Below are 25,931 nucleotides of genomic sequence, written 5' to 3' on the forward strand. Positions count from 1 at the left end.
ATTATGATATAATGTTCCTGTACACTCCATATGAGGGTTTATGGTGGGAGAGAGTGAGAGAGATCCTCTTCATGATGAAGTTTTGGGCTCGATTCTCAGAGATGCATCATACAGGCTCTCCTCGTCCAGTGCGTTACTGCAGTCCAGCAAGTACTTTGCCACCTGAGGCAATAAAGAACACAGACAAAGCAGTTTTTTGAGGGGTTTTTTCAGGCTACCATTTAGAATATATGTTAAATTTCAGCATGTATTGTATATCTGCTGTTGGTTATGTCTAAGTTACACTTTTAAAAGAAAACAGCCTTTATTCACTCTTTTATATAGCTTTGCTTAATTTAATTTTTCCTTTTATAAACACTGTGGTAAGTCTCAAGGCCTGTTGAGCGTACATGATTTGGTTCACAAAGTAATCAAAGTCTGAAGGCTCCTGAAATGTATTAAGTACACAATAAGTACACTACAGACAAAACAATAATCTCACCTTTGGTTGATAATCAATCTTGTATGCAGTTTGCTGAAACTGCCGTATCTCTCTGATAATGTGAGAAATCTGGAGAAAAATGAGAGGAAAATGACATGAATTTCCACCTTGAAGGAGTTATATTCAGGAAAAAAGTCACTTTTCAGTTCTCTTGTTTTAAAGGGAAGCACAACAGGATTGCTGAAACAGAAATGAGAATCTAAATTCAAAACAGAAAACAATGAAAAGTGCATGTCAATGCACTTTTCATGCACCTTGTTGTTGCTCTTTACCATTCTCATCTTGGAGAAGTTGACCAGGTTGTCCTCTGTGTAGTTGGGTGTTCCCTCCTCAATGAAGGCCAGGTCAGTCAGGTACATACCAAGGTAGGGTACGCAGGGAGGGTCACAGCTGAGAACAGGCCACAGGTCAGAAAAAGACAGCAACTGTCCAGATACACAGACACAAACAGGATGTGTGAGCACCTTATGGTAAACTAAAAAACCTTTATAACTTACTTCTTCAGAGCTTCTCTCAGGTTTTTAAATCGTCCCTCTGATGACACCAGCTTCTGTAACTTGTCAATCACCGTCTTAGTCTAAAAAAATGGATCAAAGAAAATATCTTATTGCCAGACTCCAGACATGCAACCATATATTTTTCTGTTTAATATAACTGTTTAATAAAATGAAGGCAATGACGGTAATTATATCTATCTTGCCTTTAAACTTTGGTTACCAGAAAAACTACACTAAAACCTGAAAATGTTATACCTATGTGGAATAACACTTGGCTTAAAGCTACCCTTACCTTTGTTACATTTTTACACATTTTTTTGTTTAGGTTAAAATGCTATTAATAAGGTAATGGCACTCTAAAATGTTAGAGAGATCCACCAGGCATAGAAACTAATCATTATTCCATTCTCATAATATTCTGTGAAAACTCTGACCAATCATATCATTTGGTCCGAATGATATGATTGGAGTGCGGGGGTGGGACATAGGAGTGAGGAGGGGTTGTTGCTGTTGAAGTTTTTTCAAAGTGCTGTGTGAAATGCAAGAAAGGTAAGATTCGCTTTAATTCATGTGAAAATACATAAGAAATAACTGATACTGTACCTGTTTAGAGACTTTGAGCCATGTCTTCTTGAGACGGAAGACGGAGCTGCGATTGAGAGAAGATGTGATCTCTAGCACAGCGTTGTAGTTGTGGAGACACCGGCAGATGTCAGCCACTGCTACCCATTTCTCTATCACACCTACTCGCATGTTGACATCATCCCATTGCAGGATCTCTGTGGCGATCCTGTTACTGATCTAAAAGAAAAAAAGAAAAATGCATGGTGAAATCTATCTATCTATCTATCTATCTATCTATCTATCTATCTATCTATCTATCTATCTATCTATCTATCTATCTATCTATCTATCTATCTATCTATCTATCTATCTATCTATCTATCTATCGATCTACACATACATCGTTGAAGTGCTTGGTTGTTTTCATAATGTATGGAGTTCTCTCATTCTTGTCAGTCTTCATCCAGCCTTGACCAAAGAACTCCCTGTAGAAAAAAAAAAGGTTTTTAAATCAATGATAATGAAAAAATCCAGCAACATTTTCTGTGTGTATTTATGTAGCCTACTTCCCTCTCCTCCCACTCACTCTATCATTTTTATCTTATAGACCAAGAGTGTGTTTTTGTATGTGTGTGTGTGTGTGTGTGTGTGTGTGTGTGTGTGTGTGTGTGTGTGTGTGTGTGTGTGTGTGTGTGTGTGTGTGTTCGTGCATGCAAGTAAACATGTACATGTATTGTATGTACTCACTCGTACGGAATGACCTTGAAGACCAGGTGGTCCAGTAGTGTGAGTTGCTCAGCTATCTCGAGGGCAGAGTGGCTCTCAAATGGTTCGGTCTTACAATCGTCCATCGCCTGACACACACACACACACACACACACACACACGCACACGCACACACGCACACACACACACACACACACACACACACAGAGACATAAACACATACACAGTGAAAAGCATTATCACAACCAAATCATAAATAACCCAGCAATTTAAAGAAGGAAGAGGTTCTTTTCTCTCACCGTCTGTATGATTTCTTCCAGGGTGACTTGGTTGTCTCCAGGGTCCTCCTGGGTCAGAGTCCTGCATGCAAAAAGATAAAAGTAACATTATTACAAGGTTTTGTCCAAAATTGCCATTTGTTCAGTTTGGATCACAGGCCCCAAAGCTTGACAGTGTTTAGCAGAAATACTGCATGCTAACAGCTTGGTTAGATCACACACAACCCTGCACTTTTCATTCCAATTTTGGCATGTTCCAGCTCCATTATCAGACGTAAAATTGTGTTCTGTCTTCCCCCATGGAAACAGAAAACACTTCAGGGATATTCAGGACCAGCTGCCAAGAAGAAAGGGTAAACAGTTTGCTAACTATGTGGCTAGCTGTCCGTCTTCTAACAACTCCAGAGAGCTTGGTTGGGGCTACCAAGGACAGTGCAGATCATCATGTGTGTTTGAAATCATAGATATGGCACAGGTGCTGTTGCACATGGGACTGTTGATCCTGGCCCCTGTCTCACCTTCCCATTCACTTGAAAGAGAAAGTGTGTCAAAAACTTTGGACTGTACTCCACTGTAAGTGTCTATACATTTTGAGCAGGTCAAAAATACTCCTTTTTATTCCCAAGGGTTTCGATATTGGACAGGATCTTGATTGATGCACTGTGTCTTCAGTTCCTGTTTTTACATGACTGACTACAGAAATTCTCTTGCAGAAACTTTTTACAGAATTTTGGTAAACAGATGTGTCTTATATGACTGTGTGCAATCAAGCAATGATAGCGGGAGACCAACCTAATAATGTTAGCAGCTGCCTTCCTTTCCTGTGTCAGGAGTTCCGGGTCATGCATCACCTCCTCCAGGAAGCCAATTACCCGCATTTTCAGGTCTGTATTCAGCTCAAAGTCCTGAGGACCAACACAGGAAGAGCAAGAGTGTCATTACAGAAGTGTTGTTTTTCGGGAGGAAAGAAAGAAAGAAAGAAAGAAAGAAAGAAAGAAAGAAAGAAAGAAAGAAAGAAAGAAAGAAAGAAAGAACGAAAGAAAGAAAGAAAGAAAGAAAGAAAGAAAGAAAGAAAGAGAGAGGTGAATTGTACCTGGGAGTGTTTGGAAACCCAGTGACGCAGCACATTCAGGACTCTGTTTGTGGCAGCTCTTCTGATAACAAATTCTTTGTCCCCATTCCTCTGGTCTGTGGGAAAACCTGGAACAAAGTTACATTTAAACATAATTCTTACCCAACATAGCAATCAGCTGTGTGATATAACATCATTGCTTTTATCAACGTAGTGATTCTTTCCTTTGTGTTTTATTATGCTTTCAGATATAGAGAAAAGCAGTTTATTTGAATATTTAAAGACACTTAATCAGTGTTAACAACTAGTCAAATATTATTCAAGAAGTATAAATGTAACACAGCGTGTTAAGTGTTTAAAGTTTGAAGCCCTAACCTGAATTATATTTGTATAACAATATAACATACAAATAAAGACAAAATAATGATCATTTTGTTTCATTCTTAATAAAAGTGTGATTATAAAAACAATTCAAAAGATAACATTACTGAAAAGGGTGCTTACATTTTGTCAGTGTAACAATTTTGTAATTTTGTAAAACCAATGTAATTTTGTTTTTGAAGCCTCCTGGTGGCCATCCAGCACTATGATGTGCTCATGCACAACTGGACAAATGATGGTTAATCTATGGCGTAATCTAAATGTATTTTCCCCAGAAGTGCGATTAGATCATCTAGTCATCTGATCAATGTATTTTGGGCGTTGATTATCATGGATTTTAGCTATTGTTTTTGTGATGTGATAGATAGTAGACAGTAGATTACAAATATAATTGCCAGAATAGCAATGACGGTAAGGCAGTCCTCAACAAGCCTCTCTAACCATCAACAGCCCATCCCCCATATTTTACTGACCTGTGCTGGCAAGCGACATACGACGGTACTTTTCCTTGGTTGGTGTGCCCTCATTGGCACCAGCGGTGGCAATGGCGAAGGCCGAGGCGGCAGAAAGGGCACTGCGGTTATTATCCAGCTCCCGGCAAGATGACACCACCATGCCATTGTTGAAGGAAAACAGTGAAAACTCTGTTGGGGGGGGGGACATAGAGATTTAAAGTTAAACCCTTCATTATTGTTATGGAACTGTTCAGCTAATTTAAAAACGGTTCATATTTTTTGGCAACTGTCAACACTTTTAGTTTGCAATAGAAATGAAAATTGCTGGTGCCTCACTGGTTATGTGATTATAGATAATTTGATTGTCTGCATAAAGTGCTTTTGAGATATAGCCTATTACTTTATGTGTATTGCCAAACTATATTGTTGACCATTGGAGGGCAACAGAGAGCTAAAACAGACCCAGCATAGTGTGTCCTGCAACTCGTGCCAGTGACGGTGTACACTCCACTGTGTTTGCCTCGCTGCCTCCCTCCTTCATTCCCTCCCTTCCTCCCTGCCTTCCTCCGTTCAGCCGGGGGCGGTATAGAAGAACACGCACATCGTTGCTAAGGTACAAGGTTTCCTTCCACCTACTCACACACGGCACTGGCTTCCCTTCTATCCAGCACCGTGGGAAGAGAACACACTGGGGATGAATTGTGCCTGACTATCTACAGGGTGGATGCTCCCTCTCTGTGCAGTATGGGGAGGGCCAGGAGGCTGTGGGTGGTTTTTATCAAGGCCTTATTTGGCTATACTTACACTTGTCATTTTCTAAATAAAAAGTTTGCTGTATGTCTACTGAGGCTGTAATTCCTTATACTGCTCACATGCACAAATTAACTCTGTTGTACTTTTTTGGATCTTGACTGGATGGTAAAAAGTTACACTGACACTTTATGCAGCATTTGTTATTATTAACATGCAACAAATACTTGGTGTGCTCTGCCTTATGGACATCTTTAAGATCCAAAACCTTGATGGAAAGTTAAATATTTCAAATACATGAAGCTAGATACTTTTGTGAAGCGACAACTGACACTCTTGCCTAACTACGTTATGTAAAGGCCAACTGATGCTGCATTTGCTACAGGTCTTTTTGGTGCAGCTCCATTGGACAGTTGTACTCATTTAATTTCATCTCATTTCAGTTTAATTTTTTCATTTCAAATTCTCTTGGTTTCTGACAACTTTAGTCATGTAATCTGTTAGTTAGAACTATTCAATCCAGTGGTCAAAGAGGAAAAGCAGCCCATGATAAATGTGTTTCATGTTGGTGCTTGTTATTGACAAGATCTATTATCATTTATCTTATATTATTATATTTTCATTCTCCAAAATACTCGGCTGGCAAGTACTGTATGTCACTAGTGATAAACTCTAAGCTACTGTAGTTACATGCTTGCCAACTCTCACAGTTGTGCCAAATTATTTAACATTCCTGCCAGCTCATTTGTTTTTTAACTGGTGGGTTGGGATTTAAAAGTAGATCACAAGATGTTCTAACAAGCCTCTGACATAGAACAGCTTAGAAAATGACGGACAGAGTTGTACCAGAGTTTTTTGACTTGACATTCTTGGGTGTTGATGGTGACTTGGGAGGAGACATTTCTGCTTCTGTCTCGTCACTCTGACTTGGGTCTTCATCACCTTCCTCTCTAACCGACAGATCTGGACAGAAACAGTTTTCATAATCAGGAAATGCAGCAAAGAAGGAGATAAGCAAGAAATTCAAAGACACAATTATTGGGTTGAGGCTAAAACAGCATACATTTTAAAACCATTATGATTGATAACCATGGTCTGCTAAATTTGATAACAAAATTATCACAAAAATACCAATTGGATTTAAGTTTGAAAAATATATGTTTTGCGATTGATTCCATATGTACATCCATATGCCCCATTTGAGACAGCTGCTCTATTGCTGGTCAATCCAAAAGGATACTGTTTAAAGGACATTGTTATTTTTCCCTTTATACTTGTAATATACCCAAAATATACATCAGTACCACTTTACAACTTAAATGGAAAAGACAATTAAAGTTACTCTATATGAATAGAGAATGCTTACAAAATACAAGCATGACAGTGGGCTTATAAAACTGGTACCAACAGTACACTCATTAAAACTGAGCAAAATCCGTCGGACAGTGATTCTGACCTTGCTTGTTGAGGACAGACTCCTCAGCTTTGCCTTCGGCTTTGGGTTCTCCCTCATCTGAGATTTTGCTGGCCATGGTGCTGGACACATAGAGCTTGTTGATGTCAAGGGTGGTCTTACTGAAGGGTGACATGGTGGAATGCATGCTTGCATAGCCATTAGGGGAACAGCTGAGTGCAGCCAAGTCCAGGGCTTTGCCCCCTGTGATGATGGGGATGTTGAGTGAAAGCTTGCGACGACGGTTGGGCGAGGACGTCTTGGTGATGGAAAGAGGAGGAGGGGAGGAGAACTTGCGGCTGGCACGTGGCGACGTGGGTGGCTCGCCATACAGGAATTTGCTGTTCTGGGTACTAGCAAAGAAAAGCTCCAAAGAACTACAGGAAAGGATTTAGTGAAAGAGAGAGAGAGAAAAAGGAAGGAATGATGAAAAAGAAAGCAGGATGAGAATCATCAACAGCATCTTTCAACACTGAAAAAGACACCTTTTGCATTTTGGGTAAAAAGAAATCCTGTAACTTGAATAGGAGTGAGTGGAAAGGGGAGAAGTTGTAATAATGGGGGGTGCATGATACACTTGGTTTCTGTACACAGAAGCAGAAAGGGAACACATTAACCACAGGGCTCTTTGGGAGCTCCTGCCTCTTTTATTTAAGCTACATTGTTTAAGACAGCATCCTCCTTGCACTGAGAGCCACCCCCTCTGAAGGCCTATAAATAGCATGTCAAGTGACAGTGTGGGAGGCACGGGTGCTGCCAACAGCAACCAGCCCAGGGGAGGCCCACAGAGACATGGGGAGAGAGAAACAGAGAGAAAAGGGAAAAGGGGAGCGAGATAGAGACAGAGGGAAAGTGGGAGAAAGAGACAGAGGTGCACTACAAAAAAAACAAAAAAAAGCAGGGGCGAAAACAGTGAGACAGAAAGGAGGGAGCGAGAGAGCACCATAGTGGATATGGATTCCACCACAGCGAAGGCTGCTGGCTTGGAGTGGGCGAATGGGAAGCCTCCAGCCCTGTATGGTGTTATATGCAGCCATGTTGTGTCTCCTTGACTAAATTTGCTAAACAGTAAAAAGAAAGGAGATGATAGGAGCAAACCTGGGGATGAGGGAGAAAAAAGAGGTAGTACAGGGGAGGGATGGTGAGCAGGGGCGAGGAGAGCAGAGGGAGGCAAAAAGAAAATGAAAAAAGGCAAAGGACAAACAGCAAACAGGAGTCAAGAGAGGACACAAGTAAAGCATGAAAGAGGAGAAAGACAAAAGGAGATAATTAAGCAAGAGAGGAGAGGAGAGGAGAGGAGAGGAGAGGAGAGGAGAGGAGAGGAGAGGAGGGTCTGGGTGCAAAACAGCACCATCAATATTTAATACCATAGAGCCGCTGCAGATGATGGGAGAAAGGGAGAGAGAGAGAGAGAGAGAGAGAGAGAGAGAGAGAGAGAGAGAGAGAGAGAGAGAGAGAGAGAGGGACAGAGAGAGAAAGAGAGAGAGAGAGAGAGAGGGAGGGAGAGGGAGGGAGAAGACAAGGAGAGGAGAGGGTGGGGTCCTGCAGCAGAGTGAAGGGTTGCCATGGTGACAGCGCAGCGGAGAGAGGGATGGTCAGACTTGTGGAAAGAAAAATGAAAGAGAGAGGATGGATAAAGGTAAAGATAGGAATGAAAGAGGCAGGGGGGGTGTTAGGGAAAGGTGGGTGGACACAGGACCCAATTATCTGTAATGGTGGAAGACAGAAGACAGAGGAGTGGATATGTTGGTGTGACCTATCACTGCCTTTCCTGTAGTCCCTTCTCACCTGGACAGGATAACCTGGTGGGATATCCTGATAGGCTGCTTTCAGACAGTCCACACAAGAGCAAAGACAAACCCAGACACCTTTTCACTGCACCGTTACAGCACTGTTGCTGCATCCTTAAGAGAAAATATGTGGAAATCTCAAACTTTGTTCCTTCTTCAGTTGTCATAAGCTGCAGGGATTGGCCTTGCAGAGAGGTGCTTGGAGGAATTTAGTGTAACAAACCATTTTAGCTCCGCTGTCTAAAGCTGTTCACTTAAATGCTGAAATGTGCAGACATAGACAAAATTATAGTAATGCTTCAGGAAGAGGACTTACTCTGAAGAAACTTACTGTAATTACAACTGCACCTCTACAAATCTACAGGAGCAACCCGTACACAGGTCCTCTGCAGGTTAGTTCCAGATGAAGATCTGCAGTTTCTGATGGTAGATTGGTACTTTTTCTGTGATGGCTTTTATCTTTACAAATTAAATAATTATACAGTTTCTTTGTTTGATACACATAAAGTTTGATAACATTTGCTTTGGTCTCACAGGAAGGTGCCATCTTCAAACTTTCTCTGTTAGTCAGCAATTTATATTTTTTATTATTATATTTAATATGGCAACTGAAGACAATTTCATACAAGTGAGCTCACAAATTCCAATATTAAAACTCTTGAAATCAATCACTCACCGTGCAGGGATGGCACTGATAGGCTTCTTATAGATGGTGATGAGCTTGTCCAGCACTACGGCCGCGCTGGTGAAGACACGGTAGGAATGAAGGAAGGTGTTCAGGAAATCGATGGAGAGGAAACGCAAGTCGGTCAGCCTCTCCAGTAGGCGCTCCACGCTGGCATAGCGGATCTGCAGCACCTTGCAGGAGTTCATCATCTTACTGAAGCGGATGTCAACATCATCACAGTACAAGCTGGTGTCTGACCTGCATTGGAGGGGGAGAGAAGATGGGAATATTGCCCTACAGAACATACATTCACACAGAAGGAAACAATTTCTTTAGCTATATTCATGTATGATTATATTTGAGGTAGGGGTGATAAGGGTCGGGGTTTGATATGTTCTCATGGTGGTTGAGGTTAGGGGTCAGGGGATGTGTTATGTTATTGAGGGCCTTCACAAGTATGGAAGTAAAAACATGTGCAAGTGTGACTTTGTGCACATTTGTTCATGAATGTATTTGTCTGATGCTAAAGCTAATCTCTGTTTGTGCATGTATAATGCATGTTGTGGTGTCCGACTCTCACTTAATCATCTGTGGCACGGTGACTTTACTGTTTTCCTCGAAGGCGTTCATCATCAGACCATTGCAGCGGATGTTATCAATGCACTGTAGGGCAGACAGACAAACAGAGAAAGGGTTAGGGTTAGGGTAATTATTGATACTGTATGTATTTCCACTCCCACAGTTTTAGCTCAAATTTTAAGTGTAGTCTCTCTCTCTCATAAGTAACATCAGCTCTTCACAGTCCCCCAGGGGTTCATTTGAAGAATATTCAGTCTGAACCTGGCTGATGTCGCTTGTCCACGCAGACTTTTCCTGTCGAGACGAAGCCACCAGGATGACGGTGTAAGGCTGGACATCTTTAGGCTCCACCATTACTTTGAAGTCCAGGTTCTCTGTGTCCTGGCCACTCCGCTCCCCTTTGGCTGTAAGGCACAAATTCAACAACCTTAATTTATTTATTAATTTTTTACTGTATCTGGGTAAAAATATACACAGCAAACTGTATAATAGTTACCCTTAGAAGGAGAAATCATTTTTACCTATTAGTTAGTATAGCACAAAGCTCTGACAAAGCATAATACAATTTTAAATCTAATTCTGTGGCATGTACAGTATAGTTCTCAGGTAATATGGATTTAAACACCCAGGAACATTTAGCACTAAATCAACATGTGTCTCGGTCACAACTGAACTGGAAAAAATTAAATCATTAATTAAATTAATTTGTATTGGAAAAAACCAAGGACTGAAAATGAAGAATCATCCTATCTTACCAGGGTCTTTCCATGGTGAGGTAAAGGGTAGAAAATGATCAAGGAGCTATTTAATATGCAGCCTGGCTGCAGCTTTTAGGATGGCCTTGACAGTACTGAGCCACATTGTAGTCACTCTCCAAAAGAGTGACATACTGAGATCAACATTAAAAATACATGCTCTAAATACTAAGCTAAAGATGACTGTTTATGCCAGTATCTGATACAGGAAACAGCCTTTAAACTGCATAAAAGCCTTCTCATTCAGAGGATTAAATCCCTGCAGTCATCTGAAGGCAGCAGCACAGATATGTGTTTTCAGTCTGCAGCCTCTAATTTGAAAAGTGTGTTGTGAAAGCACAGCACTATTACGCATGATGATCCATTGTGACTCCCTTGATTAAATCATACACAACCAAAACCAGTCAACAAGTCAACAATGACTTTGACTGTGATTGTTTTAGTTAAATTTGATGGTGTTGACTGAGGCAAGCAACAATATCTTTCTAGAAAAAAATCCACTCCGCTCTCTGGATAGTCATGCCAGTTTTTCCATTCCAAAGGTGCGAACAAACGACTTAATTTACCAGAAGAATAATATGAAATGCAACTTAATTGTACTTTCAGTAAATTTATTTTATTTAACCACACACTAAGTAAACCCTAACCCTGCCCCCAACACACCAGTTACTGTGAGAAAAAAGGAAAAAGTTGGTGCCAAAACTAGAATTCAGTTTAATGCCGCCCTGGTAGCTGAGTGGTTACACATATATATGCAACGTTCGAATCTGGCAAGGGACCTATGTTGCATTTTGTACCCACTTCTCTCTCTTCTGCTCTCTTTTCCTGTCTTCCACTAACATCTAAACCCTAAACTAAAAATATATATAACCAGTACATATACAAATATACACATTTTTATTTTGCAAAGTTTGCAGTTATTCAGAGAAGATGTTCTGGAGCTATATTAACAGAAAACTGCATAACTATATGTTTTGACTATATTATATTTTGTTAGGTAACTATAAGTAACTGGTAACTGTTAAACATAAAAGTTACAGTTAAACATTACACTTACATTCATTTTTGAATAAACTGTATGTGGTAACTTACACTCATCATCTGTTCCCTCTGGCTCCTCCATCAGTGTGCAGTCTATGAGAGAGACCACTCCGTTCTGTGAGGGGTTTGAAAGGCAACGAGGATGCATAGAGCAGATTACTCACTAACAAACAATTCAATGTATTTTGTTTCACCAATATTAACAAAATTCTAACAAAACAGTACGGATTTAGTTTACTACATTTAAACAATGCAGTAAAGTACATTATTTTCACCTGTACCATAAGAACATCAAGTCAGTCTTCTTGGGGTCAAATGTTTTGACTTGCAGTTCTTAAATATGGAATAAATTAATGTACAGCTATAACATTTGTGACTAATAAAAATGAAATGACAAAAACTACCTGTATTAAAAATACATTGGTGCTCTTATACACAATGCTATTTGAGATATGTACAAACATTTCTAAAGTCACTGTCCAATTAGTAAAAACCGAGATTACACCAAAGGTCAGTCCATACATCACTGACGTGGTGAAAGTGTTTGCTCACTATTTCAGGATATAAACAGTACATGTTTTATGATGCAAGATACACATTTCTCACACAGCAATGGACTGATTTGCAGAAAGGTTTGGTCTGCTTTATAAGAGCTATAAATACAATTTGACATGGTTGTTATTTTTAAGGACCAGTCTTGATTATATTCCTGCTGTACCTTAGTGATGTGTAGTTTTCCCCCAGAGCCTCGGGTGCAGATTATAAGATGTTTGGAGAAGAGGAAACATTGTCTCTCGCCTTCCTTCTTCAGAGACAGAGAGCCCAATCGGCCTCTTGTGATCTTCCCTTTCTCACTCATTGGCACCTGGATCAGAGAACCTGTGGAGTGTCAGCACACATGTATGTTGTGTGTACAATAAACACATGCATATTTCTCTCCAATTGTAAAAATGGTCTGACTTTGGCCTTGGTCTTTGACAGCTTTGTACAGGATTAATTAACTAACACTCTTTCAGCTCAAACATAAGGTCTACACCTTTATATTAGCATTTTTTTGGTTAAAAGACAAATGCACAAAATGTGAACTTCTACCATATCTGTAAATCTTAAGTTCTGATGTTGTTTGTAGTTTGCAGTTACAAAATAATATTCAGTATAATAGTCATGTGTTTTTGTGTCAGTGATAAATGCTGCAGAGATAGAGGAAGGTGTTAAACATCTGGGTGAGAATACATGTGATGCGTCAAACTGTAAAGGCTGCAAAAGAAATGAGTGAGGATGATATTTAGTAATTTATGATGAAGAATGTAATATATTAGTACACTGATGTGTCAGTGTGACACCTGCTCCTAGGAAACAGTGTTTTGCACATTTAACGATGTACACCGCTACAAGATTAGAGATTTTCAAAAATCAGATTATGATATACACAACACAATATAATACAATACAATATACATTTTCTTTATACAACTCATACAAAAACATTTTTGATAAGGTTACCTTATATTTGGCCTTTTTAACAGTTGGTACCAAGAAATGTGCTGGGCATGACATTTTTCCTAAATAAAATAAATGTGTCACATCTCTGTTGTGGACAAACTATAAAATGGTGACTGTAGTTCAGTTTCTTGTGATTTATCTTATCTTATATTATTGTATTATCATATATTATCCAATATATCTGCAATGAGCTAATATCCTCTGATACTGTATATCAGCCGGGTTCTGTTGTGTAGAATTTAATAAATCTATCACAAGAGCAAAGACTTGGTTACTGCTCTTCAACTTGATGGATTGTAGTACAACATAGTGTATTCCTTGATTACTTCTCAAATTAATTTATTCCAAAAAAAAGTTTTTGCAAACAAATGTGTTGCCTTGAGAAAATTACTGGATTTGAGGTATTCATTTCCTAAAATAAAACATAGAAATGAATGTTTATGAATTCATAATCATTGGGATTTTGTCTTTTCAATGTCAGTGATGCAATCTGACAATGAAACAAACTTACCTTGTCTTACAAATGTCTGGCTGGTGTCCAGCAGCACTTCACAACCCTCGACTATCATCCGCTCAATAGCCAGGTTCTTCCTGATGTTCTCCGTCTCACTCACCTCATCATGCATGATTCTGAAATATAATAAGTACTCATGAGACGTGAAAATGAAAATAAACAATACAGTATTTCTGTATTGCTAATTTTCTTGTGTTTGGACCACCATCCCCTCACTTAATCTGAAAGGACTGACTACAAAATCACTGTATGAATCTGATAAATATCCCTATAGGTTTCTTTAAGTTGTAACAAATACATTTTCAGTTGTTTTTTGACATACTATGTACCTAGAAAGTTCCTCAAGTTTTGACTTGGCGTAATCCAAACTGTTTCTCTCCACGTGCTCATGGGGAGTGTGAGCCAGTAACTCATGAAGGGTCAGTATGTAACGTGGAATCTGAGAGAGAGAGAGAAAAAATATTTATCTTTTCCTGTTGAAATGTACACTTTAAGCTCAAAATTCAAACAAGTTAAAGGTTTTGCACATATTGATTCACTTTTTGAAAAAGCAGTGTCAAGCATATTTACTAGCTTTGGACTAGTAATTACTTGGTCCAGTGACATCTGACTGAAAGGCAGAGAGATCATCTTTAAAATAAAAAAAACAAGATCCACTTCTACGTCTTCACTTTAAGCACGGAGAGTATTTGCTTCATTGCCTGCTTGTGATGGCTCTCTGAGAATCTCAGTCCTTATTTAAAGAGTGTTGTATAAGACCTCAGCTATCATTTCCACCTCAAAAGATACTATTATGTTATTACTGAAGTTTAGGAAACACAGACTGGTTACACTATATAAAATATCACAATGGTCTAATCTTTGGTGTTTCCACACTTCAAAACCTAAAAAAATTATCTGATTATTATAAAAACGAAATTTTACAGCTGCTGTCCTGATATGGGAGCCATAATTAACAGTAATAGTCAACATATTTATACTTGATGCCATCTTCTAGAAAGTTTACACCAAATCTGAAGGGCCTCATTTATGATCACACTTTTAATGTATTTTTTTATGAAAACATTGGTGCAATAAGACCTGACATGTGAGTTGTTTTGTGGGAAATAAAAAGCTAATGCTGCTACAGGGTTTTTTGTTTTGTTTTGGAACATGAAACAGTATACTTTGTAATAAAAAAATAAATAGGGGAGTGTGTTGGAGGAGTTGGTATCCCTGCAATCTTACTTGAAACATGGGGTAAGTGAGGAAGGTCTCCAGTGTCCTCTCTTCACAGTCGGGCTTTGCCTCATACTGCTTCAGCAGCTTGTCGAAGTCTCTGTTCTGTTTGCAGTGAGCCAAGATCTGCAGGCTGTACTGATGGTTCCTCACAAATTCCTGGTAGATGTTCAGCATCGGCAGCAAGATGTCAAACAGGTCAGCTGTAAAGAGAGGCAGAAATCTTGATGGATGTGATATGTTCTGTTGAATTCATTAAATTAGGTTAAGGGGTAAGTGGTAAAAATGTTTTTGGTGAACTACTACTTGAACAAATCTTCCAAAAAATAACATAATAATAATATTGAACTGTGTGGGTGACTTAGGGATCATTGTCCTCCTTACCCAGCACCAGTGTTGGCCAGCTGGCTATTCTGGCCTTCAGGCCCTGGTAGAAGATCTGATGGAGGAACATGATGGTCTCACTGATAAAATGAAAAAGCAGAAGGGTGGTCATGAGCTATTGTTTTTTCATAAGGTGTTGGCAGTTCCCACTGTGCCAAGTCACACCACTGTCACAACCAGTCTCACCACCAACCACCTGTTAAGGAAGATGCTGCTGACATCATCATGGGTGATGGGCGGCTTCTTGGAGCTAGCAGCCATGCGGAGCGGCCGCAGGAAGTTGTTTACCAGGATGTGGAGCTGCTGGACATATTCTGCCTCAGCCTCCAGCATACTGAACACCACCTGGTTCCTCTTCCTCATGCTTTCGGCGTGAGGTGAACGAATGTAGTCCTGGATGATGGTTTTCCACTTCCTTCGGCAAATCCAACCTCGCAGGAAACTCTGAACCTGTGATGAAAAGTATTAGCGCTCATGAGTTAAGTTGACCAGTGTGTATGTGTGTGCATGTATTTGTGACAGGATGAGATAGTCCAACAGGTTTTTTGAAGTAGAATGCATTTTACTATACAAAAGACTATGTTGTCCTTCAGCTTATTATAAAATGTACGAGAGATGTGGAGATCTATTTAGAAAATGTCAATCTGTCACACTTCACTGATAAAATGTCACATGATGTGGAACAATGAAAAAGCCCCTGCAAAATGTAGAAAATGGAAGACATACACAAACTCCATTGTTTGTTGGCTGTTATAATTATTATTATTACTATAGAGAAGTGAAAACTCAGTACTGGCACTCATAACTGTGTCAGCCATCTGAGTGCAACTTCCTGGTAGGAAAAAAAGCAACGATCTGCCTGAATATCTCGAAGCTATAGTTGTGTCTGTCAGCCCCAAAAAGATGTGCTTTGGTTCAGAACGTCACATGTTGACAACTGCAGGAAAACGTCTTAATTGATTTTTGGGCCACTTGGGGGATGGTGCAGTGAAATTTAAACACAACACTGACATATTGTTATCTTAGTAAGCTTTTATAGAGAACAGTAAAGTAGAGATATAGTGTTACAGTAGCAAAACAGTTTCCTGCTTATACTTCCAGCAGTTATGAACGAACATTAGCATTCATTTAGAGTCATCTTTCTGCTGACCTGATGCATTTAAGTCCAATCTCCACACTCCCTCTAGTTCTCGGTTGGTCTTTCCCAACTCTTGAGGGAAATATCTAGCTCTTTACTTGTTAAACCTTAAGTTTAGCAGCTAGTGACTAACTTTTTTTGCTGTTTGGTGCTGGGCAAATAGTGTGAAAACAGCTGCCTACCACTGATGGAAACAAGGTCGATAAGAGAGGTCACAGTGAGCCAAAATAGTAAAGGTACAGGGCAGAAAACCAAAACTATGAGCTGAATGACACTAAAATACTGTGTAGACCTGAGATGAACACCAGAGCTAGGAAACGATTATCTTTAAGTTCATCACCACGATGTGCAAAATCTTTCTCATTACACATAATCATTTTTTCCATTCTTAAAAGTCATGATAAGTGCAGTATACGCAGTTTGTTGTAGTGGGTTAAGAGCTCTGTGGCCTAAATGCCAGTTTGAACCTTCCCTGCGTAAAATTAAGGTTAAAAATAAAATGTTCAGATGCCTGGAGATGATGTAGTGTTCTCAGAAAGCATATGTATATCTGCTGGAACACATCAAACTTTTCCGTCCTCCTCACCTTTGCCTTTCCTACATGCACCTCTTTGCACTTCTTTAGTAATTTTCGTTAAAGAAAACTACACAGTGAGTCAAGCATAATCTGAACCTTAAACTACACACCATTAATGCATTCATAGCTCACCTTTTTGATCTTCTTGATCTCTGTGTCATCATCACTGGGAGGTACCTCTGGATTGGACTGGATCTTCTCGTTGTCCTTGAGCAGTCCAGCAATCTAAAATTCAACACAAACCAAACCAATTATTGTGCTGACTCAGGGAACTAAAATGAAAACCTCACACTGTTTAAAATCATGGTCTTTGCTGTGTCATATTGTCTCTCCCTCTCTGTTTTATTATGGTAATGAAAGTTGTATTCAATGTTTTTATTAGCTTTTTTGTTCAAATATGTTACCATCCATTAGCCGGATTCAAAGAGTCTTATATATGAATGACAAATTTTGCCAGCTGCATCAAAATTGCACCTATTTTATCATATTCAATCCTATTTCATTTACTCCCATCACAATGACATAGCCTACAAATAAGAATAGACTCCAGATATCCAGCTTTTAATAAAGGAAATAAATGAAACAAAACAACCCAAAATCCATTACTACTAAACACGTTTTAGCATTAAAAGTGAGACAGTAGATTTTTTGGCACAGACTGCTGTATCGGGTACAATAGAAGCTGATTCATGCATATTGAAAACATTCTGTTCAATTGGTGCTATCCATTAGCACATTAAAGAGAGATGCATTTGATCTAGTTTAGACTGAATAATTAGGATACAAAACACTCAACAGTATTGCAGAGTCTGTAACAAGGCCATGTGGGGGTGCTGCAAGCTACAGCGCTCACCATCAAACTCACAGTATCGTGGTTTAGAATCTGGGTAGTGACCTTTGTCCCATGAACTCTTTTTGCCTTTATTCTCAGTGCTACTCTAACTTCCATCTTTTCCTAGCTTGGTCTCCTCTGTGTACTATCCACTAAGACAGTAAGACACACTCACACAAACAGGTATTACTAGCATAGAATTACAAGGCAAGTTACCTCTGATTTTAGCCGCTCTATCTCGATTTCCCCATCCTCTATCTGTTGTCGAAGTTGCTTGGCAACCGTTTTCTCAGTCTCCACTATTTGGAGTAGATGGAGATACTTCTGCATGAGGGTCTCATGCTCTGTAGCCAGGTTCCTATAACTACACAGACACACACAGACAGACACTGTAAGGACCTCATTAACGCATGTTTCACGGACTCTCCATAGATTTATCAAAGAAACAGCAGACCTCTGATCAGCATATGTTTGAAACACAGACCTTCTGTGCGCACAAAGCAGAGGCACTTACGCAACCAATTCTTCAAATATTTGTGGGCTTAGTAAACCATGTGTAAAAGCTGCTTCTGCATGAGCAGTAATTCCGTACATTACCGACTTCAACACTTTATATGTGCATGCTAAGCAGGGTTTGAAATCAGTACAGCCAACTCCTTCAAGCTAATGTGAATCAGGCCTCCAACTATTTTGATTCTTCCTCGCATGAAAAGATTGTTTGAAAGCGTGAAAATGTGCTGCAATAAATAAATGGTAAAAAGGAGATACAAAGCATTAGAATAGCAGAGACTGCTAAACACAGTGTTATTGTGATATGTAAAAACAGATCTTCATTGCCCTGCTGTGTATTACATGTTTACAGGCTAACTTACTCCTGTACAGTAAGTGCAACTGCCTTGAGTGGGCACTAATCAATGTAATCTTCAATGAGTCCAATCAATTGACCTTTCACTATACAAATGCTGGCTGCTGACATTTAGAGTGATTGCATTGTTGGGCTTTCATGACCGTCTTTCATCTTTTATTTTTAATGGGGAATTTCCCTCATTATACAGTACATCTAAGGACTGCACATAACAAATTAAGAGGCGGTTCCAATAGGATGAATCCTAATGACTTTGATGATCCCTGACATACCCTCTAGGTCAGGTCAGGTCAAAATTTTCACCTTATCTAGGATGTGGATAACTAACAGCAATCCCATCACTTTCAGCTGCACTTAGTTTTTAGTGGTAATCTGTAAATATTAGCATGCTAATGTGCTAAATAAAATTTATATTCCTACTAAACATCTGCATGTTACAATGACAATTGTGAGGATGTTTCAAAGCACCACTGTGCATAAGTACAGTCTCACAGAGTCAGTAGCATGGTTGTCAACTCTTAGTCTTGTAAGAATACAAATCATGGCTTATTACATTTTGTGCCTTGCTTTACAAAATGTAATAAACCATGATTACTACTAATTGACACCTTTGATGTTGTCAAGTCAAAACCTTCCAGTTTTGGTCATTTTAATGCTGTCAAATAAATTGAAGTGAGTTGCTCCTCTGTAGGCTGATGCATTTTTGCAAGCGGCTAAACATGTAATAACTCTTCTCAAAGCCCCTTTCTTAGCTCCTAAAAAGCAAACAGTAAAGAGACAGCTTTCACCCAAAAACCATGATTTGGTGTTGTCTTATGGTGAGCTAGGAGTTTATGCCTATCTTATACTGATTAACACTACATCTACTAAATCTATGACAAAAGATTATTGACTTTCCATAACACATCCTCACTATATCCTTAGCTGAATGTATATGTAGGTGAGTGGTCATGTGTCAGAGGTACCTGGCCTGTGTGATGGCAGCCACCCACTCATCACAGTCCTTGACGTCCTCTGTGCGCAGTTCCAAAGCCTTCTGGTTGTCATGATTGAAAGTGACAGTGAAGTAATACTGGAAAATGACAACATAAGAGAGAGAGTCAAGTATTTGTCGGACTTATAATGAGACAATGGGAATATATAACAGGGTTTCAAAGTGAATGATAATGAATGTTTCCTAGATTAGATTAAAAAAAAGGGAGAACAAGGGTAAATCTCACACGTTGGTCATCATTGACCAGCTTTTAATCTTACATTTGGATGAAACTGCAGTTGTATGTACGCAAATGCTTACCCATGTGTATGAATGAGTGGGAAAGAGAGTGATCCTAAGGGGAAAGTCTTGAGAGATTCATTATAAAGACTCTGTGCATTCTGTCTGTAACCTGGCAACTCACCTCTGAATTGGTGGAAGCCTCTCTGTTGACGCCATGTTTTGTTTTGCTTTGTCCCAATGATTTGGCTGCATTTTAGTAACACAAACACCTCTGGGTCCTCACCCCTTTACACACTCTTACCAATTATCTCCAGTGACCCCACAGCCTTACACGTTCAGTTATGGCAATTATGGCAAATTCATGTCAAATTGTTTTCTAATAGGCTTATCAGATAAACTCCTCAAATCAACAAAGTGGTGGTCATTGCAACAATAGTACAGACAGCCTATTTGTGGTAGAAACACATCAAATTATATAACACTGATGCATTGTAAATAGACCCCTACAAATCCAATATATTGGATTTTTCATCCCTCCGAAATGCCAAGAGCAAATCATTTGTGAAGGGGAGTAATGTTCCATATTTCCTGATGAGCAGCAGAACAGGCCTTTGTCAATAATGTGCTTTCCATCTCCCGCTTCCTGTGAGCTGGTGTGTCAAGCCTTTTAGGCAGCTATATTTAGCTTGACGTCACTACATTTTTTGACACAGAGACATTATCTCTCTGTAAGTGAGACAACATAGCCTGTAGTAAATCCTTGTTTAAAATCTATGTATAAAAACTATTTAATTTCTGAATCTGAATGGGGGAAAAATAGAAAAGATTAGACACATTTACTTATGCAATGATGATAAGAGTGGCTTTCAATTACTAAACAGCAGAGCAATTTTATCTTAAAAAGTGTTTTTGATTTGGTTTTATTCAATAAAATAAAATATAAAAAAATCTAGTAGAGATTAAATTGGCAATTAGCCAGTTATTTCACCGTCATTTTCCCTACTTTTAAAAAACCCTAAAAGCTTTTGTTGGATTTTTTAAAAAGTCATTAAAATATATCTTTCGCTTTTTGAAGATAGTATAATGAATGTAAGTCTATACTTTACAGAATATATCCACACATACTCCCTTTTAACAGGAAATAAGTAGATGACTTATAGTACAGTTTGTTCATGCATGATTTCAACCAAATGCAGTAAATGAAACATGATGCAAGTAAAATCTAAGTTAAAAATGGGTAAAATAACACGCTCAAAGCTAAGCAATGGTTAGCTTAACTTAGCACACCATAACGAACGGAAAGCAATGGAAACAGACAGTCCGGCTCTGACTTAAGTTAAAAAAAAACCTGCCTGTCCGCACCTGTAAAGCTCACAAATAACAATGTATGTCTCAATTGTTTCAAAAATGGCAATTATTATTATTATAATTATGTGCCAGAAAATCTCTGGAAGCAGTTCACTTCATGGAGAGTCCCCGCTGGTTGCCTGACAACTGCTCCAAATCAAGAAAGGGTGGGACAAATAAAATGACAATTTGTCGTTTTACTATTTGGCGTTTGAATAGATTAAATAACTGAGCTATCATGCTAAGCTGCAGCTAGTTGTAGCCTTATATTTAACGCAAAGATATGAGAGTAGTACATCCAACTCTCTGCCAGAAATATTGAAATATTGATAGTATCTGCTGTATGGGCCCCCCTAATTCCTAAAAGATATGTTTTTAATCTTTCAGACATACAGTATTAACGTTATCTTGTCAAGCCAAGGCTACTTCAATATTATAGCCTATAACCTTGAATCCAGAGATATACATGTATGTAATGGCATTACATATATTTCTGGATGCAAAGAGGATTCCTCTTTTCTGGATAGACAGAGGATTCACTGTAGCTTTATAGAAAATACAAACAATTAGGAGTTTCTACAAAAAGGTTAATGAAATGAAGTTCTTCACTTGGCCTAGATGTAGTGTGATGCAGACAGTGAGAAATCATTGGGAATACAGGAGATGATGCTGGAGTGGATCTTTGTTCTGTATCCCATTGTTGCATCATGATCCTTTTCTCTTGTTTTTTAAGCCTATATAAATAGAAATTAAACAAATAAGACAGTAATACCAAAAATACATCATCAATCAAGTATTTCCACTTCGGAATCTCAGGCGGCCCACCTCATAATTCTCATATGCCCATATTTGCTGTACTTGATAAGAGAAGCACAATGCCGAGGCATGTTGTTGCACATTTTGTTGGCCCCTTCAAATGCACTTTTTCAGATGCAAATAGGGGTTGCCATAGTAACTGTGGGCTTAAACGTAGCTCGCCTTCTAAATGGGGAATAAGAACATTTAAAAAGTAGAACACTCCAAAGAATACAATAAGAACAGAGAGATCTAGACGACGAGGGAGGGAGCGAAAGATCTTTGCCTTTTTGAGGAGTGAGGCTATAAAAAGCACTGTAGCCCTGCTAGGTGGCAGTTTGGCTTGGCATCTATTCGCTGCATTGTCCCTCTCCTTATCGCACACAGATAAGATCCAGCACTCGCCCAGCCATTCCCTTTGCAGCTCTGACACACAAACACACACACACACACACACACACACCACTAACCACTAACACGCTCAACAAATATCTGGAATCTGCTATGATCTGCTATGTAACAGGTTGAAGTCAGAAATGTGCAGTAGCATTGCCTCAGATGACCTCTGCAGTCTGCTCATTGCCTTGAGTGTCATTCTTTATTTTTCCAGAGTAGGGAAAGTGAAAAGGAAATCTGTATGCCCTCAGACACCTGGAGCATTGATTACTCTTTCTGTCCTCATTTCACCTTTCCGTGGAGCTGCTCAGTTTTATAGATCGACATCAGCTTAAGCAGGAGGACACAGTGAGACAAATATAGAATTCAAGGTGTGCACACAGTAATACAAGATGTACAGACATGGGCACATAAATACATGTAAACAAGCAATGATTTATTGCACACTACAACGTGTACAATTGTCACACATGAAACTGCACACATCCGAAGTTCACATACATGTTCACATTTAATCCACCAAAATTCAAGCCCCTACACAAATAATGCAAAACTGAGACAATTTTTTCCTGACACTTATTGTATAAAGGGACACGTGCTGAACAGAAGACTGTGTTATGCTAATTGAAGGCTTTCAAATTCATTTAATTCACTGTTGAAATAAATTGACTGGAGCAGCCTGCATGAACAGCTGTCATCGTAGATGTCACTCAGTCCATATCTCTTCCCCAGATTAATGCATGTGTCATGTACTGACATGATTCCTAAGAAACAGGCTTCACAGTCAACAAAGTTAAATAGTCTAGGCCATGCGAGTGACCAACTAGTCCCCATATCATAGAAAGTAGCTTGTTTAGCAGTGTCTCCCAATACAACCCTTTTAATCATATTTGTTTACTATCTGTCACCCCTTTGGTTACAGTCTAGTTTACATTTACTTTAAAATATAGCTATGGAAAGATTATCATTAAAGAAAATGAAAAAAAAAAATCAGGACAGACAGAAACACCTACAATAAGTCATGTTATGATCAAATGATCTGAGTTGTTTTTTCTGCTATCTTGGTTAAAATAATATTGGCATACATATCTTAATTGTTCAAATTCTGCTGGCACATCTGTATAGCACCCTCATAGTGACACTGATACTAATCATGACAGCTCTGCCAACAGAAAGCAGAGGGCAAGTGTCTGAGGAACATGACATGACAGCAAAGTTCAGCACCACAGACAGCGACACCATACCAGCTGATGGACCAGGCAAATCCAGGAACTGAAGACAGTGTAATAGTCACTCATAATGGATTCACCTTTCATGTATACTTTATGTGTCAGTAAACCCTTCCTTAACGGTTACACAGTAAAATACAAATATTGTATTACAGGATTTTTTTAAAACACTGTTCGTAAGCAGATAACTTATAGTATCCAACAGTTTCTCATATAAGAATATTAAAAGCCTGCAGTTACTTTAAACATCTGAAACACAAAACTAGAGAATCTAGGGCACTCAAATGAGTCTTTCCACCAATTATCGTGAGTGAAGTTTCTTGCTAAGTGAAATTTTCTTGCTTATGATTTTGAAGTAATATGGCAGATAATGAAGCAGAAGTGTAACATTTCTGTAAATCCCTAATCGTCCAAATTGCTTTTTACATTTAACAGGAAAATGTGTCTTTGGTGTTTGTGTTTAGGTGGTGGAGGAGGTACTGGCGTCTTTTACTAAAGTTAAACAAGCAATCCCACAATGAAAAAAGTACTCCACCACAAGCGAACGCAAAATGTACCTACATATACATATACTTACATATAGCATAATATAATCAGCATTTTCATGTTGTCAAATTAGAGCTATTTTAATGACTTTTAGGTATTTTATAACTGACTGATTCACTATCAAGCTAGTAACTACTGTATAGCTGTGAAATGAAATGTAATGAAGTAAAACATACAACACTTCCCTCTGAAATGTAGTGGACTTTAATTAAAAAGTAGCATTAAATGGAAATATTCTAGGATAGAACTTTGATTAAATGTATACCACCACTGTGGAGTGAGACATTTATACATACTGTACATTAAAAAGGAGACAGGTTTTCACTGGTACAGTTGCCATGTTTGCGACACTTGGGTAAAAGCCAAGAACAACACAAACAAAGATTGGGATTACTGAACAGATAAAACGACCAATCAGTTTGACTTTTGACTTGTGTTATTTAGTACCTCTGCTGCAGGGAAAGCAGAGGAGACTGCAGCTGGCAGAGCAGATTTCAGAAGGTGACTGCAGTCATAGCCCACAGCAGCTTGACCACTTATCTGGCTTTTATATCTCCTTCTATGCCACAAGGTTCACTTCTTCCAGAAGCAGCCTCCCTTGCCTCTCAAAACAGCCATGCGTTTTCCCGGTATTCTTTCTGACTGTGTCACACTGGCATAAAAACGAAACAGTGGACAATGTTCACCCCTCACGTTAATCCGTGGCACTAAATGCCCGAGGAATTAAAAACGAATGGGGGATGTACTGGGAAACAAATGCATGCCTGGAACATCATTTGGTTTTCATTCATGTCTGTCGTTAACAACCCCATGATAATGAGGGAGCAATCAAATGAACCAAGCCGCTATAAACCGGAGAGACGCAGTTGCCAAGGTAGGATGCTATTAATATCAAGACAAGGAATTAAATCAATACGTCAAAACGACAGGGAAGGGGCAGCGCTCCTCCGCAAGATGGCAACCTGCAAAGTTTGGATGCAGTTTAAGTTTTCTTCTCTCATATGTGCTGCATTCCCTGAACATCTCAGACACCTAAAAAAAGTATCTTAAATATGGATGATGCAACAAATAGATTATCACAAGAAAAGAACAAGAGGAAAGTAAAACAGTTCTTCTGTTTGGAGTTTTTTCTGCATTGTATTTTATCTTATTAAATCAGAGGGTTTTTTTGTTTTGTTTGTTTGTTTCTTTTGTTTTGTTTGTTTGTTTGTTTGTTTGTTTTTATCTAGTGCATTTGATGGGATGCCTTTGGGGTAGGCTGTGAGGCTATTTTAGTGCAGAATCGAGACAATAAATCAGTTAGAATGACGCCATTACGTAACACTGAACGTCAAGTGAACTATAATGCAAAAGCATCTCTGGGAAATTGTTTGCGTGATAAATAGATATTGGGATAAATAAAGACAGAAACTGTGTCGTTTGCATCTTGCTGCATTCTATGAAACGCCCCCTTCTGATTCTTGTTGCTTTAACTCGAAGCCAAATTGCTAAAAGCAAGTTTGTCTCAAAAAGAGAAACACAACAAAGCAGCATTAATGAATGCGTGCGTCCTGATAGTGTGAGTCAGTCAGACTTCTGCGAGCTCTCCGTGTGATCAATATCTCACCTGCTTCTCTAAGCATTCCTTTGCTGAGAGAGATGGCTTTGGTGACGGTGCCCTGTCACAAACACAGCCCTCCAACAGGTACAGTCCGGAGGGGCGTGAGCTGGAGTCGTTTTCGAAATAAAACAGCATATTCTGCAACAAAGCGAACCACTTTGAATGCCATTTTGTGTTGTCTGAGCTTTTCTTACTCAGGCAGCCTCGCCTGGTCCCATCCTTCTTCGCCAAAAGAGCTAGATAGGTGATATGGCCATCATTGAGTCTCATCCCTTTCTGCAT

The 25,931-nt window shown here is 39.1% G+C and overlaps 1 protein-coding gene across 3 annotated transcripts; it reads right to left on the minus strand.

Annotated features, from left to right (window-relative positions):
• Positions 1–69: 69 nt before the first annotated feature.
• On the minus strand, positions 70–25,931 carry LOC134004351 (ras-specific guanine nucleotide-releasing factor 1-like). 3 transcript variants are annotated; one of them, XM_062443786.1, is made up of 27 exons: positions 25,656–25,931; positions 19,486–19,592; positions 17,872–18,019; positions 16,956–17,048; positions 15,305–15,558; positions 15,109–15,188; positions 14,734–14,927; positions 13,836–13,945; positions 13,504–13,622; positions 12,208–12,368; positions 11,541–11,604; positions 9,955–10,097; positions 9,695–9,777; positions 9,124–9,372; positions 6,661–7,034; positions 6,051–6,167; positions 4,473–4,643; positions 3,640–3,746; positions 3,339–3,451; positions 2,568–2,628; positions 2,290–2,396; positions 1,943–2,027; positions 1,582–1,779; positions 979–1,058; positions 754–871; positions 482–550; positions 70–162 (listed from the first exon to the last, which is right to left on the minus strand). In XM_062443786.1, exons 1-27 carry the CDS (start codon positions 25,929–25,931, stop codon positions 70–72), a joined length of 3,774 nt encoding a protein of 1,257 aa, XP_062299770.1. The 3 variants fall into 3 exon arrangements, with proteins under 3 accessions (XP_062299770.1, XP_062299605.1, XP_062299687.1); XM_062443621.1 differs by having other exon boundaries at positions 9,124–9,408; XM_062443703.1 differs by having other exon boundaries at positions 11,541–11,618; positions 12,201–12,368.

The sequence above is a fragment of the Scomber scombrus genome, chromosome 1, assembly GCF_963691925.1.
Source record: "Scomber scombrus chromosome 1, fScoSco1.1, whole genome shotgun sequence".
NCBI lineage: Eukaryota > Metazoa > Chordata > Actinopteri > Scombriformes > Scombridae > Scomber > Scomber scombrus.